This window comes from Micromys minutus, assembly GCF_963924665.1.
Source record: "Micromys minutus genome assembly, chromosome: 24".
In the NCBI taxonomy this organism is placed as follows: Eukaryota; Metazoa; Chordata; class Mammalia; order Rodentia; family Muridae; genus Micromys; species Micromys minutus.
Window position 1 is genome coordinate 10,319,707 of NC_137959.1, and position 20,147 is coordinate 10,339,853.

Sequence of the window (20,147 nt, forward strand, 5' to 3'; positions counted from 1 at the left end):
TGCCACCAAGCCCAGTGATGAATTTATCGCCCATACAGAGGAAGGAAAGAACCAACTCCTAGAAGCTACCCTCTGATTTCCACACAGCAACTGAGGCGTGCACTTTACCTCCCTGCTCCCATGTACATAAATAAAGGTAACAAAAGTTTTTAAATGTATACAATAACCACTTGGTGTGCTGAAACCTGAGACCTAACAGAGTTTGTACTACCCACATTAGACCCTCCTGTCATGTGTCATGACTGTACTAAGTTCTAATGTCATCTTCAGTGGCTCCAGATTCACTTACATGGCAACACCCTACCTGCCACATACGTGTTTTCATGTGTAACCTAGAGATGTCTCAGAGTGCAAGGATGGCAGTGAGTATATTGAGTAATTTAGACCCTGGCAGCATCGAGAACTATTAGAATTTAGTCTGCCCTGAACCCCGCTCAGCAATCCCCTAGAACTATTTTCTTCTGCTTAGACAGGTGGTTTGAAGTACAGTTAATCCCACAATCTTTTAGGACAAATGGAGCCTATACTACAAACCCACTGCATAAATAGCAAGCCAAGGGCCACTAGTCTCTGTGTGAGAACTCTCTTACATCCATCCCCAAACTCAAAAGATGCTAGATCTCAGACAAGTAACTATATTGAAGTGTAGAGAGAATGTCTTATACGAATTACCTGTCAAATAAGAAACCCTATAGCCAATGAGCTGAAGCAGGAAATAGGAGGTGGGACATCCAGCAGGGAGAGAGGATTCTGGGAAATAATGAGACACAGGGGTATTCGCCTGGGACTCTGAGGAGGAGATTGATATAAATCACATGAGTAGCTGAACTCAGGGTAGAATAAGGGGAGATTCACCCTGAAATGCTGGGGAGATAGACCTAAGGCAAGGAGAGGAAACCAGCCACGCAGCTGAACCCAGATTAGAATAAAAGGGATAATAAGGTAAAAGCAAGTCAGAGACCAAACTGAAGTTTATGACCTAGGTATTATTAATAAATAATTAGTCATTATTGCTGGGAATTAAGTGGTCAGGAAGAAAAACTCAGACTTTACCTCAAGAGAGCTATAGGTGCTGTTGAAGGAGGAATTGTGTCAGAGTGTCAGGACCCTTACCTTCTAGCCAGCCCAAAGTCGATGATCTTAATCTGGTGCCCTGTCTGGCTGACACACAGTATGTTCTCCGGCTGGAAGAGAGGAAGAGGAAGAAGGTATTTTACAACTATTACCCTGGCTGAGAAAGCCTTCAGCTCTTTTCCTCATTGTCCACAAGCCTCTGTTTTCTAAACGACAGGGGAAGTAAACGGTCAGGATAGGCATATGGGGCTAGACTAATGACTGCCTGCATCGGAGGCTGGAGACTTGGCTCAGAGGTTGAGAACACGTGCTGCAGTTGCAGGGTTCAGTTCCCAGCACCCATGGTGGACAGCTCAAAACCACCATGTAACTCCAGCTCTAGTGCATCTGAGAGCATCTCTTGGTCCGTGGACAGCCGCACTCACGTGCACACACACACATGCACACGCACACAATTGAAAACAAAATCGTGTTCTGAAGGCATCGGTGTAGCCTGTGAGGAAGCAGGACTTGTCCTGTGGAAAAGGATGCTCAGTACCATCCACTGCTGTTTTTCCCACCTTTGATGTGAGACAAGTGCTTTGGGATGCTCCTCCTCACTGGCTGCATACTGGAATCAGAACTATGTTCACTTTGTTTATTTATATGTGTTGGGGACAAGGTCCTCGTGTATTCCACATTGGCTTTAAATTTTCTACATAGTCAAGAGTGGTGTTTATCTCCTGATCCTCCTGCCTCTAGCTCTGATTGCTGATATTACAAATGTATAACATCACATCCAGTTTTATGTGGTGCCCAAATGCAAATCCCGGGCCTTGTGCATGCTAGGCAAGCACTCTACCAACTGAGCCACATTCCCAGGCCTTCATCAGGGAAGTTTTTTTAAAATCCCAGTGCTCAGGTCCCCACAATTTCAGGAATGAGCCCAAAGCAACATTGGTTTGGTCACAGAGCACAGGGCTAGCTGGGTACGGTACATGTGCCCCAGTCCTGGCACTCAGAAGGCAAAGACAAGGAGAATTTGCAAATTTGAGGCCAGCCTGAGGCCACAACTCCATAGTGAAACACCCATCTCAGAAAATGGGAGAAGGGGCTGGAGATGTACATCAGTGATAACTTCCCTACTGTGCAAAGGCACCGTTCCCAGCAGGTATCTATGACCCACGGGATTGGAATGGCGGCCATGGCGCACAGATGCTCAGAAGACACCTGCCCAGGCCTGACAAAGCACTCACCTTGAGGTCCAGATGCAGGATGTAGTGCTGGTGCAAGTAATGCACACCCTCACAGATCTGCCTCGTGAACAGGACCACATCCAGCTCAGTCAGCTGGTACTTCTCATCTGTGATGCGGTCAAAGAGTTCGCCTCCATCCACACTGCCAGAGAAAAGGAAGAGCCAGGTGTCAGGCTGAGGAAGCCCTCTGAGAGGCTGAGAGCATCCAATCCAGGCGTTCTGAAAGTTACTCACAGCCCGCTGGACACCCAAGGCTGGTTTAAAGGGGCTCTAGGCACTGCTACATGGGGTTTTTTTTGTTGAGGCCTTTGCTCTGGCACATTCCATGCAGAAGGGTTTCCTAGAACCTGGAGAATCTGTGGAGGGACTCTGACCAATGGTTCTGGCAGGCCTTGCCCTTCTTCCCCCATTCCCTCAGCCTTGCTAAAAACCGTTAGATTACATTCCTGAAGCTAGACATCGAGGTCTGTTTCCTTATTTGGCCATTTCCAAATAAGCCCTGACTTCCAAGGTCCAGCTATCAAAGTATTGAGGCCCAGCAGTCAATCTCTGTGTAGGGTGTACTGCAGTCCCCTTGGTACAGCTAATTAGATGCCCAATCAAAACATACCACCACATCCTAGCTCATTCTAACATAGACCTCCCCCTTTCCTTCAAAGTTCCACCTGCGAGGTCCTATGCAAGGTCATATTCTACCTTTCAACCCCATGCTATCACCCCACTTAATAAAGGAAAACAGCTTTTTGGTGTGGTTTATGCCTGACTGGGGTCTGAAGGGGAACCCTTTCTGTGCAGGGTGTGGGGGGGTCTCCTAACAATAGGGTTTCAAACTTGGCTGCTTAGGAATGTCAAACAGTAAGGCAGGTTCCTTGAGTGAAGCCAGGCACGGTGACCCACAGCTACTAGCCTAGTGCTGGGAAGGTGGAGAAAGGGGCTCAGGAGTTCAGGACCATTCACAGCTACACGATGATCTCAAACATGGGCTACACGAAGCCCTGTCTCAAAAAAAAAAATTAATGAATAAGTTAATTAACTGAAAAATTTAAAAGAAGCCTACATAGGAAACTTAGGGCACATGTGAGACAAGTTTTTGTTCCTCCAAATATTTTGGCCAAGGCTAGTGATTGAACCCTGCATCTCACACATACCAGGGGAGTACCACTGAGCCGCTGGTTTTCCACTTTTGATGGTTGTATGTGTTAGCATAGTATGTTATGACAATTTTTTTTTTACTTTTATTATTCCTGCCAGAAGGTAAACAACACAAGCATAAAGATAAATGGCCCCTAGTTGATGACTTCAGTGTCAATAGTCAGTTTCAGGTCTAGAGAGAAGGCTCAGCTCCTCAGAGAGAGATGCAGTAAACCAGTACACACATACACAGAGTGAGTTATAGTGACACAGAGTGAGCTACAGTACACCCTGACACAGAGTGAGCTACAGTACATCCTGACACAAAGTGAGCTACAGTACCTCCTGACACAGGGTGAGCTACAGTACCCCCTGACACAGGGTGAGCTACACTACACCCTGACACAGGGTGAGCTACAGTACCCCCTGACACAGGGTGAGCTACACTACACCCTGACACAGGGTGAGCTACATTACACCCTGACACAGGGTGAGCTACAGTACCCCCTGACACAGGGTGAGCTACAGTACCTCAGGGTGAGCTACAGTACCTCCTGACACAGGGTGAGCTACAGTACCTCCTGACACAGGGTGAGCTACAGTACACCCTGACACAGCGTGAGCTACAGTACCTCCTGACACAGGGTGAGCTACAGTACCCCCTGACACAGGGTGAGCGGCAGTACACCCTGACACAGAGTGAGCTACAGTACATCCTGACACAGAGTGAGTTATAGTGACACAGGGTGAGCTACAGTAAACCCTGACACAGAGTGAGCTACACTACACCCTGACACAGGGTGAGCTACAGTACCCCCTGACACAGAGTGAGCTACAGTAATCCTGACACAGAGTGAGCTACAGTACACCCTGACACAGGATGAGCTACAGTACACCCTGACACAGAGTGAGCTACAGTAACTCTGACACAGTGAGGTGTAGTATATCCCCTTGCAGAGTAAGCTGTAGTATACCCCAACACAGAGAGATCTGTGGTGTACCCCAACACAGAGAGAGCTGCAATACACCTCTACAGACATAGGTGTAGGTCCAATGTAACTAGATTCTTTATATTTTCATGACAGCTAGATATAAAGATTTTCTAGTTCCTGTCTACATTTTCTAATTACCAACTGTTACTCCTTCACCCAAAATTGCTAAACTTTGTTTAGGACAAACTAGCATGTTTGCAGGTCAGATCAGAAATGTTGTACACTGGTTTATGACAAAAGAACTTTGTCCTTTGAGTTCTATGCTCAGGGTCAAAGAACTTGACAAAGGAGAGTGGCGTGGCTCTGGGCATGCTTGTGAAGAGCAGAGATGAGGAGCTTTGCTTAAATGAAGGCTCTCAGGCCCAGCCTTGAGTCCACCCTGAAGAAAAGCCACTACCCCTCTTCTGAGATACTCACTACTCCATGATCAGAGTGAAGCTGTTCTTGCTCTCAAAAGCATCATAAAGTTGGATCAAGTTTACGTGGCTGAGCTGGTTCATGATGTTGATCTCATTCTTCACATCCTCCTTGTGGGACCAGAGGAAAAAATTGGGTTTTCCAAGAAAATAGATCAGGAAGAGAAGCCACTTGCATCTGCCAATGTGTGTGTACATGGGTTTGTGCACATGCAAACAAACACATTCATACACTCACACATACACTCGTATTCACACACATCTGTGGTTGATGTCTATAAGCAGGTGAACATAGGCACAAGATAAGGCAAGACCTGTGATTGGACAGTGAAAAGTAAGACAGGCAGAGTTTTTGAGAGGCTGGGGAGATAGGAGAAGTGGAGAAGAAGAAAAAATGGAGGATGAGGATGACTCAGACCTGTGTGGCTTTAATTAGCCACAGGTAGCTATGAATATCTTATAAGAGATGGATTATTACATGACAATTTGTCTTATTTGGATGGTTAGTTTATATCAATATCAACTGGCTCTGGGTTTATTGTGTGGACGTTTTGTGGAGTGCGAATTTACTGATATACATTTGGTTGATAAATTAGAAGCTTCTAGAGTTTTGATTTTGTCAGGTTACTGGGAACTGTGACAATAACCACAGGGGGCAGATGCTGGGAATGTAAGAAGGGTTCACAACAGAGAGTCACAAGAGGGCGGCTGCTGCCGGGGACAGAGAGTAAGTAGCAGGGGGTAATGTTACATGGTGCCTGGAACGATTCACCATTTCATAATATTTACCTCTACACACATCCACACACTCACATGCACACAGTCACACATACATAACACATTCACTCGCACACTTACATATAAACACTAACATGTGTCACACATTTAGAAAAAATCTCATATACACACATACACACAGAGAGAGACACACATACACAGACACACACACACACAGACACACACACAGACACACACACACACACACACACACACACACCTTATGCTTCTTTCAACCTCTGTTCTCACACTAGGTCTCCTTGACCCATCACTCAAGTGTGTTCTCTTAAGGACCTTGCTTCTACCCACCCACTCATCTTACAGACAGGAGGCCCAAGAAGGAAAACTCTTATTGCCTAAGGTCCTGCAAGCATGTTGGCAGAACCACACCAGGCTGTTCACACAAATGAGGTCTGGACTAAGGAGTGTGGGTGAAAGTGAGTGGTGGTGCATGAGTCAAGGTGGGGAAGAAGAGGAGACATCAAGTTTCTGCTTGGCATGGAGGGGGCTGGGTACCAGGGGCTGGAGCAGGGCGCTGTGAGTGAAGTGAGAGTCTAGGTCTTGGCTAGAAGGATCTGGCCTGGGCAGATGCCTCACCCGGTCCTTTATGCTCTTCACTTTGATGATCTTGGCTGCCAGTGCAAGGCCTGTGGACCTCTCTGTGCACCTGTGCACCTGGCCAAACCGGCCCCTACAGAGACACAGGGACACAGTGAGCAGAGACAGTGATAAGCCCACCAAACGATGAGAGTCACCATTGCTTTCCTCTATACACACACCATGCTGGCTACCCTACACCATGGGCTGTTATCTCACTCCTTCACCACCCACATCACGTTTAGGCAGTGAAGGAGATGGGAAACAGAAAGCTGGTGGTGAGGTAATAGAACAAGGAGGAACACGGTCCAGTTTCAGCAAGCAGCAGAAATCGGCAGCTTCAGCCATGTGGCTCTGGCTTTAGAGTCAAGAGTAGAAGGGGTTACCGGGACAAGCGATGCTGATTAGGAATTAATTAGCTAGGAAATTAACAGTGATCAAGAAAGGAAATGGAAGGTACCGTCACTTTACCATGGGCCACCCACTCCATACCATACCAGCCTGTTTACCACACCCATGCCTGGCACTTTGAGGGTCTCATACACCTCTCCTCCCTGACACATGCAGCTGCCCACATCCTAGGGATGGATACCTCTGCTCAATCCTATGGAGGTGGTGGTACAGTCCCTGCCCCTCACCCAGGCAGATGCTGCACTTACCCTCCCAAGACTTCATGTTGGGACACCGTGTAGCCTGTGGAGATCAGGGTATCTTTGATGCTCACTACCCGGTGTTCAAAAGGGGCTGGGGGTGCCGCACTGTCATCTGTCGGGAGGCAACAGAAAACCCATGAGTCTCCTTCAGGTAGCTTCCGGTCCTAAAGGTCAATTGAGTAACCAGGTAGCAAGCCCTCTGCTCTTCTTATGGCCCCTGCATGTCAAAGCCCGTCTCTAGAATCATCTCAATGGAGCCACACATTTGGCAGGAAAAGTAGCCAAGCTCACTGGGTCAGTGAGCAGATTTCATGAGGAGAAGGCTGTACTTCAAGGCAATGGGGCTGTGGGAAATAGAGGATGTGAGAGGGAGGTAGCTAGGAAGCAAACACAGCGTCCTCACCTCTCAGCCTTGGTAGCTAATTTCAGTTAGATCCCCAAGGCCAAGAGAGCCTGTGGTGGAGCTCGTGGTGGGCATTGCTCAGGGGATGGGATGGTGAAGAGGTTAATGAATCTACAGGGGAAGGCAAAGGGCAGCTAGCACTTGGAAAGACAGGAGGGAAAGGCATTTAGGGCTGGGTTTTTCTCTTTAATTTTATTACCGTGTGTGTGCATATGTGCATATGCATGTGTGTGCATGTACATGCTATGGCAGACATGTACATACAGAAGTCAAAGGTTAATTTTCAGGAGTCGATTCAATTTCCACCTTATGGGCTCCATGAACTGATCGTCGGGCATCTGTCTTGGCAGCAAAGGCCTTTGCCTGCTGCGCTGGCCTTTGGCTTTCATTTTAACTGAGTAATATGAATGCTTAGAAATGTCACATGGAATCATTCTTTAAGAGAAAACATACAGCAGTCACTAACCACATTCGGTTTTATGTTGTGTAGAGATCAAACCATAGCTTCAGCTCTCTGTGTACTAGGCAGACATTCAACCAACTGAGCTACATCCCTAGCCCTCCTGTTTTCTACGTTCTTACCTGCCTTAATTTCAAAGGATGCTAATGGCAGAACGCCCAGGCAGAGAACTTGCTTTGAGATGCCCAGTTCAGCCACAGAGGCTCTTACTTCCCAACCACCAAAGCTGATTTAAGGCCCTAGTTTAGTCCCTCACATTTCTGTATCTTGGACTCCAGCACCAGGACTTACTACCCAGGGCCACTTTCTTAGCACCGCTTGACCTATGGAAGGAATAGCAAGGCTTCCAGGCACTCACCTTACGGCTGTGTCGAGCCTGGCTGTGCATTGTCACTTACCTAGAACCACGATGGCAGCCTCTGCAGCAGCAGACACCCTCCTTCCAACTTCAGTTCTCTCTGGGTCCTGGGCTGCATGGCCCTTCCCAGGCTCAGGGCTCACTGCTCCTGGGTCTTGCTGCAGCTCTGTGGTCCCAACAGTCTCATCTCTCCAGTCTGTTGTGGTCAAGCTTGGTCCTCTGATAAGCTCAGCCCCAGGCCCCATCTCCTCCTCTATACTCAGGCCACCATTGTTGCTGCTCCCCTTTGGCAGGGGTGGAACTGGTCTGGCTCCTTGAGGGACCTGGTCTTCTAACACAGTTCCAGGGCCTGGAGCTTCTACAGAGCCAATGAGACTACCACTCAGGGTCTCAAGCGACCCCCCAGGAGTAGCCATCTCTTGCATATGGATAGAGAGCCTAGGCAGAGAGAAATATGGTCCTGAGGTTCAAAACAAGAATGTTCAGCTGATGAAACTCAGCACTAGAACATTGCTGAGTGTCATAGTTAGCTTCACCTGTCACAGGCTTAGAGTCACCTGGAACTAGAAAACTCCCAACTGAAGAACTGCCCAAATCAGATTGGCCTGTGGCTATGTCTATGAAGCATTTTCTTACTTGCTAATTGGTGTAGGAGGGTCTAACCTACTATAGACAGAACTATCCCTAGACAGATGGCCCTGGGCTATATAAGAAAGGTAGCAGGGATGAGGAGACCCACAGACAAACATTAGGTGGAGCTTAGGAACTCCTGAAGAAGACTGGGAGAAAGGCTTATAGGAGCCAAAGGGGTCAAGAACACCACAAGAACATGGCCCACAGAATCAACTAACCAGAGTTCACAGAGGCTCACAGAGAGTGAACTGACAATCAGAGACCTGTACGGGTCTGACCTAGGTCTTTTGCATGTGTGACATGCATGGTTGTTGTCTTAGTTAGGGTTTTATTGCTGTGAACAGACACCATGACCAAGGCAACTCTTACAAATGAAAACATTTAACTGGGGCTGGTTTACAGTTTCAGAGGTTCAGTCCATTATCATCAGGGCAGGAAGCATGGCAGAGTCCAAACAGAGATGGTTCAGAAGAAGGAGTTAAGAGTTCTACATCTTGGTCTGAAGGCAGCCAGAAGACTGTTTCTTTGGCACTAGGCAGGGCTTGAGCACCAGGTGCCCTCAAAGCCTACCTACACTGTGATCCATTTCCTCCAACAAGGCCATACCTAGTCTAACAAGGACACACCTCTTGGTAATGTCACTTCCTATGGACCATGAGTCTACAGAGGCCAAACCTGTCCAAACCACTACAGTTGTGTTGCTTGGTGCTCCTGTGGGAACTCTAACAGTGGGAACTGGGGCTGCTTCTGACTCTCGCCTGCTGGGATCCTTTCCTCCTACTGGTCTTATGTAACCTGGTATGCTGTGTTTGGTGGATATACCTGGAAGGCTTGTTCTTTTCTGAAGGGAAACCCAGGAGGAGTAGATCTGGGGGTGGGACTTGGGAGAGAGGAGGGAAGGGAAACTGTGGTCTGGATAAAATATAAAAGCAGAATAAATAAATTAATGAAGGGGGGGTAGCTGAGCGATCAGAAGGCAGAATCCAGTTAGCTGCACTCCTCCACGGTCTCTGCTTCTCTTCCTGCTTCCAGGTTTCTGCCTTGAGTTCCTGCCTTGGTTTCCCCTTACAATAGACTGCAACTGTAAGCTAAATAAACCCCTTCTTCTCTATGCATAGAAAGCAAACTAAGACGATTAGCGTGTGTGAATTCCTGGGTTCAATCATTCCCTTGTTGGAACTGTATAGTTCAGTTCCTAATAATTTCCTAATAATTGTGTTTTATTTTAAACCAACTGGGGAAAGGATTTGTTAAGATTTCAAAAGTGCTGTAGATTGCTCTGTATGCAGGTGAGGGCAAATGAAATCTTAGTCAGATAAGGCTAGAGCTTATGTTGGGCAGTGGAAAAAGAAGATGGAACTGAAAGTTTTAGAGAGGGGATGGAGAGACAGAGGGGGGAGAGCCGGAGATGAGGAGACAAGATGGAACCTATAGGAGAGGACAACGAACCAGATCTACATGCCTAAAGGGCCATAAAATAATATAGGGCACATCCAATCTAGCTGTGCAGCTTGTATCAATATCAATTGGGTTTTGAATTCTTTGTGTGGGCATTTTGGGTTGAGGGTTTACTGTTATAAATTTGACTGATAAATTATAAGCCTCTGAAGTTTTTATTATAAAGGGCTAAGGGGTTAGAGCCAGCAGCTGCCAGTCTCCACAGGCTAGCCCCAGGGGAAGAATGGCTTGGGAAATGTGAGCGGTTCAGCAGCAGGCTAACCTTGGGAATCTGGAAAGACCACAGCTTGCAGCTCCCAATGGGGGAGGGGAGGCTGTGTTGCCAGCGTATAGTCAGCTTTAGCGTGGATTGTTTTTTAATAATTGCATGCTACGAAGTACTAGTAAAACTAAAATAAATACTTAGAGAGATTTACAAATACAAATAACAAAATTGCTTCAATAACATTCATAATATAGTATTTATGACAACAAAATACTAAATTATATTTTCTAACCATTATTTGTACAGCAATAGGCCTAATTTCTTTATTTTTATTTAATTAAAGTATAGTCACATTATTCCTCTCTCAGTGATAATTTTTAATATGCTATGAAAGATAAAAATTCAAATTTCTAGTGTATATGATATAAAACCATGAACCAGAAATTAAGAAAAATTGCCAGTGTTTCAGATCTGCACTAAATATCCCTAAAGAAAGTTAACTCCCAGGCTTGATGCTCAAATGCCTCTGAGAATACTGGGATTGGAGAAGTTGCTGCTACTCGTGAAGACTGGAGTTCGAATCCCAGCACCCCTCTAACAATCTGGGCATCTCATGAATCTTCTAATTCCAGCTGTGACAGGGCAGGGACAGGGGATCACTAGGGCATCCAGTCTAGAAAAACTAAAACAGAAAATAAACAACAACAACAAAAGCCATGAGCCCCAGATTTAGGGACACAAAAGAGTAGTCAGAGAGCAAGAGAAGAAGACACCTGATCACACACACACACACACACACACACAAATACACACAAATACACACAAACATACACACAAACATACACATAAGAGTAGTCAGAGAGCAAGAGAAGAAGACACCTGATCTCACACACACACACACACACACAAATACACACAAACATACACATACATACACATGTACACATATACACACATACAGTTACACACACATACAGATACATATATATACATTCACACACATACAGACACAGACACACATCTACATACACACACATATACATACACACATATGGATACATATATAGGCAGTAAATTCTATGTTATACGTGCTTTATCATAGTAAAAAGGAAAAAGAAAAATTACAGGACCTTTCTCCAGCAGCTGAAAGCCCTGCCCCACTCTGAGGTCTAGGCCTTTGAGAACAGAGGTTGCCCACAAGTGGTGCGGCTGAGGGACACGGCAGCCCCGTTAAGTTAAACACTGGGCAAGAGTGCTTGGGAAGATATTCATCACTGATGGCAGTGGGATGAAGGCTGGCATCCGAGCTAAGTCATCTGAGCCAATCTCAGACCAAGAGGTCCAGGAAACTTGACAAGTCAACTGCTTGTTTTCCAGGTGATCAGTAGAAAAGGCTGCTGGACGCTGCAGCTCTCTCTGGTCTTCTCTTCCAGTGGAGCAGGAAGTGACTTGCGTGTCATGCAGCTCTATGCGTGTTTGGTGTCTAAGCTCCTTACCTACTGCACAAAACGCCTACCACAGGTATTGCCAAATAATGACAAACCTCGTGCTGCCAAGTTCGGATACGGTCTCAGGATACCTGTACAGGCAGCCCCTTCTCGTCAGAACTGACACAATTTTCAATCTCCTTTTCTCCAAAAACAAAACAAACAAACAAACAAACAAAGCTCCACATTCTAGGGGAGGAAGGGCAGGTGGTAACCTCCTCAGTTCCTGAAAACTGCTTGAGGTCCGGTGCGTGTGCAGCTCAGCTCAAGGCCGCCATTGGGATGGAAAGCCCTTCCCACGGAGGGGCTTTTGGGGACCCCAACAAGTTACAAAAAGTTTACTTCTACCACACTTTCCACATTCAGAGCACATGGATTCAGTAAGCTGGTCTCAGATCCCAGCTTTGTTTATGGTGAGACTCTGGGCCGAATTTCACTATCAGAAAAAGAATATGACAACGTTCACATGCAGGGGGATGCTGGGAGGGATAAAATGAGGCGATGTCTGCTTGCTGAAGTCACTATTTTCCTAAAAGTTAGTCATTTGCTACCCTGCTCCCCATTAGAGTGGGAAAACAAGAACTCCCCAGTAGTACTGATGGCCAAATGATACCATTGGCACTAGACCAAAGGGGCCAGAGTCTTTTAAAGTCCCACTCCCTATCCCCAAATAATTTCATAGCCAGCAGGTAGTGTTCTTCCCTTGTGACTCTAGTGCAGCTGTGTACAGTGGCCACCAAACATGTGCCACTGGCCCATTGGCCATGCTGCTAATCACACAGAAGAGCATTCTTACCTGGGAAGTGCCTCCCCGCTGTGAAGGTCACTGTCTGGAGTTAGTGGCCCTAGGGGCTGAGGGCAAGGCTCTGAACTCAGCCTCATGGCCTCTTCTGAAAGCCAACAGACAGGCTTGCTGGGTGAGGTTCCTTGCCCACCGGCACTTTGTGACATCTGGAGGCTAGTGAGGACCTCGCTGATTCTGTCAGCTGCTCCAGACAATTCCAGGGTGGTCCCAGCGTCCTCACTGCCTAGTTCAGGAAGCCTGGATTCTGCTTCTGTGGGTGGGGGTACTTGACCTGGGCCAAGAACTTCAGCTCCCTGTCTCTGTGAGGCTCCTGCCTGGGTGAGGTCAGCTCCCTTAAGTGAAGTATTGAGTACAAGAGGCAGCCTCTCCCCTGTCCCCACAGGTATGTCCTCCTTCTGGCTCTCTACAAGACAACAGACAGGGAGAAAATACTCTTTATGAGGCACTGATTACAAAGAAAAGACAAGCATAGATGAAAACCATCCCATGTCCCACATCTATAAAGCCCAACAACTGGATATAACCCACACTGCCAGACTTCTCTTAGCAGACCCGATGTGTCAATTTGACTTTAGAACCCTAAAAAATATTACATAAAAAAAATTGTTTCTCGAAACAGGGTCTCACTGTGTAGCCCTGAAGGGCCTGAAACTCACAGAGATCTGCCTACCTCTGGCTTCTGTGTGTCAGGATTAAAGGTGCACACCAGCATGCTAGGCGTGTAAAGTTTTAAGGGAGAATTAACTTTTTTTAAAAAAGCAATCTTGTTTCATTTTTTTTGTTTGTTTTGAGACAGCATCTCTGTGGTAGCCCTGACTGTCCTGGAACTCATTTTATTGCCCAGGCTGGTCTGTAACAGAGATCCGTCCATCTGCCTCTGCCTCCAGAGAGTTGGGATCAAAGTCCCACTGACCAGCCCAGCCAAACTCTTAATTCCATCAGTCTGGGGATGGAGGCAGGAGAACCAGAAGTTCAACTGGAGTTTGAACTCAGCTACACAGTGGAGTTCAAGGCCAGTTTAGATTACACGAGACCCTGACTCAAAAAGCCAAACAAAATTAAAACAACCATTCCACAGGTGGCTTGGTTAGTACTTTTATTCTGAACCATTATGTGTGCAGTTAGAAATAAGCAGGCATAGCCACTCACCTTCCCACAGCCTCCTAGAGGGGTCAGCTTGCACACTTCCTGCATTCAGCACATGCTTTGGCTTCACTTCAGCAGCTTCTGTTTGCTCCTTGTTCTAAGAAAACAAGATGAAACAAAACAACCACCGCCAAGCATGAAATCACTGTCATTCAAACGTCTGTGGACCACCTACAGCATGCTTAAATATAATTAGTTATTTCATATGGCCCACAGCAGTGTTCGGGGACACATAGCATTGCCACTCTGGAGATAAAGACACTGAGGCAGGAAGAGCCTAGTTTCAAACCCAGAATCCAAACCTTTCCAGCATATCCCTGAATGGCTAGAGAGCTGGGGTCTCCTTAGCTGGGGTACAGAGGTCTTAGGCCATGAATGGAAAAAAAAAAAAACAAAAAACAAAACCTTAATCCTAAACCACTGACTCAGATCAACTGTTCATGCTGCTATAGTTCTGATTGAGACTGGATTCCAAAGTCCAACCCATACTTGAGGGATGGGCCACACTCATGGCTAACTTCAACTTAGGAGCTAAGGAACTGCCTCCAGCTGAGTTTGTCATTGGACCTAGAGTTGTCAAATCTTTGTGTTCCAAAAAAAACTGGTACTAGATTTTTGTCCTAATCAGATTTGTTAAGATGTAAAATTAAATAAGAATTAACTTATTAACACATCATTTGTATATAACAAATTATACTTACAAGCTATAAACTCTTTTTTTGTGAGACAGAGACTCATTCAGTAGCTCTGGCTGGTCCAGAACTCTCTATAAAGACCAGACTCACAGAAATCTACCTGCTTCTGCCTCCTGCGCACTGAGGTTAAAAATGTGTGCCTGCATACCAGCTCAATGAATGTACAACACAGAACAATTCTGCCAGCCCGATGCCTAGGATTTTTAATCTAAAGATTTACATTTTCAGTGTTGGAAATCAACTAAAATCTTTTAGTTGCTGCAGATAAAACGTATCTGCATCTGTTTATTATCCCTGTGTCCTTCAATAAGGAACTCTGTAGCTGAGGCAGGAGAGGCCTGTTAGTGGTTAGTTCGATGTACGGGGGACCAGGAGATTGTTAACCAGATCTGTTGCTTTGAATTAACACCAGGAGCCACACTTGGGACTTTACAGGTCCAAGGTTCAAAACTCCTGGGGATCCCAACAGTAGAAGAGCTCCCTGGCCAGGACCAGTACAGAGCTTTGAATATGTATATCAGGTCTTGGTCTCTAGCACACCTTTTAGGTTTGAAGAAGAGCCTCTGAGCATCCCTCTGGTCCATGCTCAGCATCCTTACACAGAAGACTATTTGACACTGGTCACTCGGCTTCAAAATAGCTATAGATGTTGAGTACTTTTTGTGTCCTGGACACACGTTTGAAAACATTTCAGATTAGTTCCCTAATCTTCCTGCCCACTCTTTAAGGCCGATAATATTTACTGATGGGGTAATTCCTGATTTACAAAGAGAAAGTAAAAAGCTGTGGAGCTGGCCAGGTGTTGGAGGCAGAGTTTAAGCAAGCAAGTTTGATTTGAGAGGCCAGGTTCCTGCCACACCTCCTAGGCTGAGGTTAGCTACTGACTGTGTCTTCCCATCTCCCAAGCGTGATTAGACCTTGGAGTCCAATCTCAACCAGAACTCTAGCTGCATGGATAGTTGACCTGAGTTGATTTAGGATTGAGTTTACTTTTCCACAGCTGTCCTTTGTCTTCCAGGGAAGTCCCCCAAAGTCCTCCCCTCTCTCAAGTCCCCTGACTGTTTTTCCTGTGCCTCTCTGTCCCGTTTGTTTCTCACCACTTTGTGGTTCTGGGACATGAGCCTCATCCATGACGATCACATGACAACTTTCAGGAACTGGTTCCATCCTTCTACCACATGGATCCCAGAGTCAAACTTAGGTTTTCAGATGTCACAGCAGCATCTTTACCTACTGAGCCTTGTAAGCCCAAGGACACTAAATTTTACTCCATCTTTCCCTCACTCCCTTCCTCTCTCTCCCTTTTTTCCTTCCTTCCTTCCTTCCTTCCTTCCTTCCTTCCCTCTCTGCCTTCCTTCCAGTGTGCACATACGTGTGTATGCTACAGTACATATGTGGAGGTCAGAGGATAACCTTACCAGGAGTCAGTCCTCCCTGTTAAGTTTGTCCTAGGGATTAAATTCAGTTCACGAGGCTTGGTGGCAGTCATCTTTACCTACTGAACTATCCTGCCAGCCCAGGTTTTAATAACACGGAGCACACATGGCCTGGTGTCCAGCACATAAAAAACTATGCTATCTGTTATGATCCTCATATCATCACTGTGACCCAAACCTGTGCAGCAGACAGCATGCCTCTTCCTTCCTCTGCAGGGTCTATCCTGCTGCTCCTGTTTAGGAAACTAGAGGCCTTTCCACAGACTTCCTCACCAGCAGAAACCAACTTGTACAGATTGTCCTGAGGCAGACCCTGATGGCTCAATCTGCCCTTTTCCTCCTTCTCGTCAGTATAGGAGGGCTCCTGTGTCCACCACCCGTCCTGAACAGCTTGACTGTGTTGGGCCCACCTGCAATTGAGCCCAAAGCTGAGAGCAGCTGGCTTCTTATGATAATCTAATTCACTATTACAACCAAATCAAGGTTAGCGAGCACTTTAGAAGATGAAGCATGTGGTAGGTGGTATGCTGAGAGTTTAGTCCAAAGTCAAGCCATCTGCCTTGTATATGTGAGGCCCTAAGTTCAATCCCCAGCTTCACCACCAAAATATAATATAAAGTAACTAAGCCCTTGCATAATTTCCAAACTTAATGATGTCAGGATATATTTCTACATATGATTACTAAACCCTTACTCTCTTATGAGACAAATGGGAGGGAGGCTCCAGATGTCTCTGGAGTCTAGATTTTGGCAGTGAGAATATGTCAAAGACCCATAGCTGAGCCTCAGTTCACAGAGTTCTCTGAACTACACGTTCATCCTTGACAAGTCGAAACTTTATGTCATGATCCAGTTAAAAACTGACAATCTAATTGGAAGATAGGACCCAAGCCAGCAGACAGTCACTGATACATGAATTAAACACAAAGACCAGAGGGAGGTGCAAGAAGGCAATGAATTCAGACAACACACTGTGGCAAGAATGAAAAGACAGTGCATGACCTCCCCTGTTCCCAATGCCTATATAGTTACAATGCAGTTAATTCTACTATTCTACTAATACCTCCTATAAACAAATTAAGAAAAAGGCATAAAACAAAATAAGAAAGTTCATGAATAGGTAGCTCACTGAAAATGCAAAATGTTTTAAACCAAGTTCCATCCTTTAATAAAGATGTTAAAGTGTTAAGATGTTATGAATTTAAAAGAAGAATTAGCTTTCTAAAACATACCACCAATTGCTACCCTTGGGCCTGAGTTAGTAAGGAAACAGAATTTTAAGAAGCCTAAGACATTCAGGGATGATTGAATACAAAGTTTAAATAATAGTGAAACTGCTCACCTTGGTGATAAAACAGCAACAAGGTTGTGTTTCTGAGATAACCCTCTACTTGTTGTTTGTTGGGGTGCTGAGTGAGTCGTGGCCTCCTGCATGCTGGGTAAGCGCCCCTTTGAGCACTACCACTCACTCCAGCTCCATTCCCTCCCTCAAAGATAAAAAGCTAACTGCTCTAAAAAGCACACTGTCCAACACTGAAATTCTCTTCCATCCTTCTTTTCATTCTGATGCATGAAAAAACAGGGTCTTATGTGTATTTTAAATATTTCAATGTGATGAACTTCAAAAACACTTAAAAATTAAAAAAAAAAAAAAAAAACACCTTAAAGCACATTCACCCCACAGTACCCAGGACAACACAGGAAATGTAGATCCTTCTGCAGACTTTAAATTATCTGAACATTATACATTGTCTGGTATAGTTCCTAGCATGATGTGCTAGGTAAGCAGCTATCATCTTGTAGAAGTATCTCCCAGAAGGGGTGGAATTCACTCCCCACACTCAGGGAAACTAAGGAGAAGGCTCTTTACTGAAGGCACTATGATCCTCCAACACGAGGCTGTGGAATTGCTGGGACAAGGGAACAAAGATTAGAGAATTAAGAGATGATGGGCAAACATATAAAAAAGTTAGTACTTTGTTCTCCCAGCCACTTGAAGGACCAAAGATGACAATATCTACTTTATTTGCATACATTTAAAAACTTGGTTAGAAATCATCTTGACCTTAGTAGTCTGTCACCTTCTGTTCTTACATTAAAACAGTCACTGAGGACAGCTGTCTGCTGTACTAGGGAACCTCGAGAGCTGTGCCCAGCCTCCCGTGAGGAACAGGCTGTGTAAAAACCATAAAGGATGTGCTTCTGCCTCGTGTTTAGTTTCTGTTTTAAGGAAACGGGTTGGAACTTATGATCCGGGATTCATAAAATGTAAGTTTAAGGATTCCTAAAAAAAAAAAAAATGATCAACAATGTTCAAAGCCTTGATGGTGTAGCTTCAGTAAATAAGACTCTGGTCAGGAGAGGAGGGAAATGAGAAGGGAGCAGAAAAGGAAAAAACGAGAAGGGAGATAGAAGAAAGGAGGAGGAAGAATGATGAGGAATCCTTGGGCAGAGAGAGATCTTTGATCTGAAAGCTATAAGAGTCATTAAATCAGAACCCTCCTCTCCCTAAGGTTGGACCTCAGCACCCTCACTGCTAGTTTGTCCCTCATGTTTTGTTGCCTGGAGTTGCCCAAGGACCTACATTCTGACTGGACCACCGCCTCATCCTTTTTTTTGGAGGGGGCAGGGACCATTGGACTATGTGGAAATTCATCCATGATCTTTAAATTTTCATCTTTCATTTCCCTTGCAGCAGGACACAGAATACATAAAGAAGCAATGTCCCCAGTTCTCCTAAAAATAATTTCCTGGCCAAGTTTCCCACCAGGGTCCCTGGAAACCAGTCCAGCTGGGCAGGGAATCCAGAACCAACCTCCTCAGGACCATCAGCCAGGATGCCTTTCCTCCAGGGCACGGTTCCTTGTATGATGAAATCATCCACCTTGGAGTTCTGGAATGTGGACCCTACCAAAGTAATAGCTCTGTCCACAGCCACTACCATCTTGAAGAGGGCTTCGAGCCTAGCACCGTGCTGGGTACCCTCCTGCCGAATAGCCCTCACCAGCTCCAGGACCTCAGACCACGCGGCCTGAGCGGTGGCTGGTGGAGTGTCGCCGGTCCTGGCCAGACCCAACTCCCAGGAGGCCTCCAGCCGATGCAGACCTTGTTCCAGGTGGTCCATGCCTTGGCACACACACTGCAGCTTCTCTGTGACATCTTCTTGGAAATGCAAGAGTCTGTCGACCTTCTCAGTCAGCACATTAAGTTTTTTGTCCATGGTGGCTAAGCAGGCCCCACCCAACGCTGGCAGACCCTGGGGGCCTAGACCCTCTGGATGCTCCTCTGAAATTCCCGACATCCCAGTTCTGGTTTGGTGAGGGCAAAGGCAAGGAAACTGGAGCACTGAAGGGTCTGCTTCTCACTTTGGTGGTAATGTCTGCAAGGCCATTGTCCTCGGCTGGTAAGAGCTTTGCTGCAGGTCACCAAACTGTCCTCCTGACTGAGCTGTTTTGGGGGGAACAAGAGGGCCAAGTTCTCTGTGTCTATCTCCCACTCAGCCACTGAGAGAGTGACAGGCTGAGTTTAGCCCAGGCCTTTCTCCTAGGGCCTCTTTGACATCACGGTGACAATTAACATTCCTCTTTAAGAGGCTGCTGACTGCAGGTATTTTAAGAGTCTGCCCAGAGAAGGCTGAGGCTCATATAGCTCTTGCTAAAGAATGAAAGAAAAATGTCTTTTAACATGCAAACAGGGAATCCATGGGACCCCACCCTTAGACAAAAAAAAAAAAACAAAAAAACAAAAAAACTGGAGGCAACCAAGGAAAGCTGAGACTTAATCTTCCCCAGAGATGAGCCCCCTAATTGGTTATCCAGTACCAAGTGATCAGTATTAAAATCATATGCATACAATAACACTAAATAAATCAGTAGGTTGTATTTACAGATTTATGTGTTTTATGCATATAATAATAACAACAGTAAAGGAAAAGATGAATTTGAGAGAGACTGGGAGGGATTAAATGGAGGACAAAGAAGGGGGAAATTATATAATTATAATTAAATAAAAAAATAAAAAAATAACAGGGTGCTGGTGGTGCATACCTTTAATCCTAGCACCTGAGAGACAGAGGCAGGCTGATTTCTGGAAGTTCAAGGCTAGCCTGGTCTAAAAGAGGGAGTTCTGGGACAGCCAGGGCTATAGAGGGAAACCCTGTTTTGAAAAAACAAAATAAAATAAAATA

General features: G+C 45.8%; 1 protein-coding gene across 1 annotated transcript in view; it reads right to left on the reverse strand.

Annotated features, from left to right (window-relative positions):
- Positions 1-19,262, reverse strand: part of MYLK3 (myosin light chain kinase 3) — a gene marked incomplete at its 5' end in the record, with an annotated part of 36,844 nt that extends 17,582 nt beyond the window's left edge. Inside the window, 9 exons of the mRNA XM_080936645.1 lie at positions 1,114-1,184; positions 2,310-2,451; positions 4,850-4,959; positions 6,223-6,316; positions 6,882-6,987; positions 8,137-8,534; positions 12,676-13,087; positions 13,834-13,927; positions 18,729-19,262. Coding sequence (XP_080792771.1) covers positions 1,114-1,184; positions 2,310-2,451; positions 4,850-4,959; positions 6,223-6,316; positions 6,882-6,987; positions 8,137-8,534; positions 12,676-13,087; positions 13,834-13,927; positions 18,729-19,262 — 1,961 coding nt within the window. The remainder of the gene's footprint in view (positions 1-1,113; positions 1,185-2,309; positions 2,452-4,849; positions 4,960-6,222; positions 6,317-6,881; positions 6,988-8,136; positions 8,535-12,675; positions 13,088-13,833; positions 13,928-18,728) is intronic.
- Between the last annotated feature and the right edge of the window lie 885 nt (positions 19,263-20,147).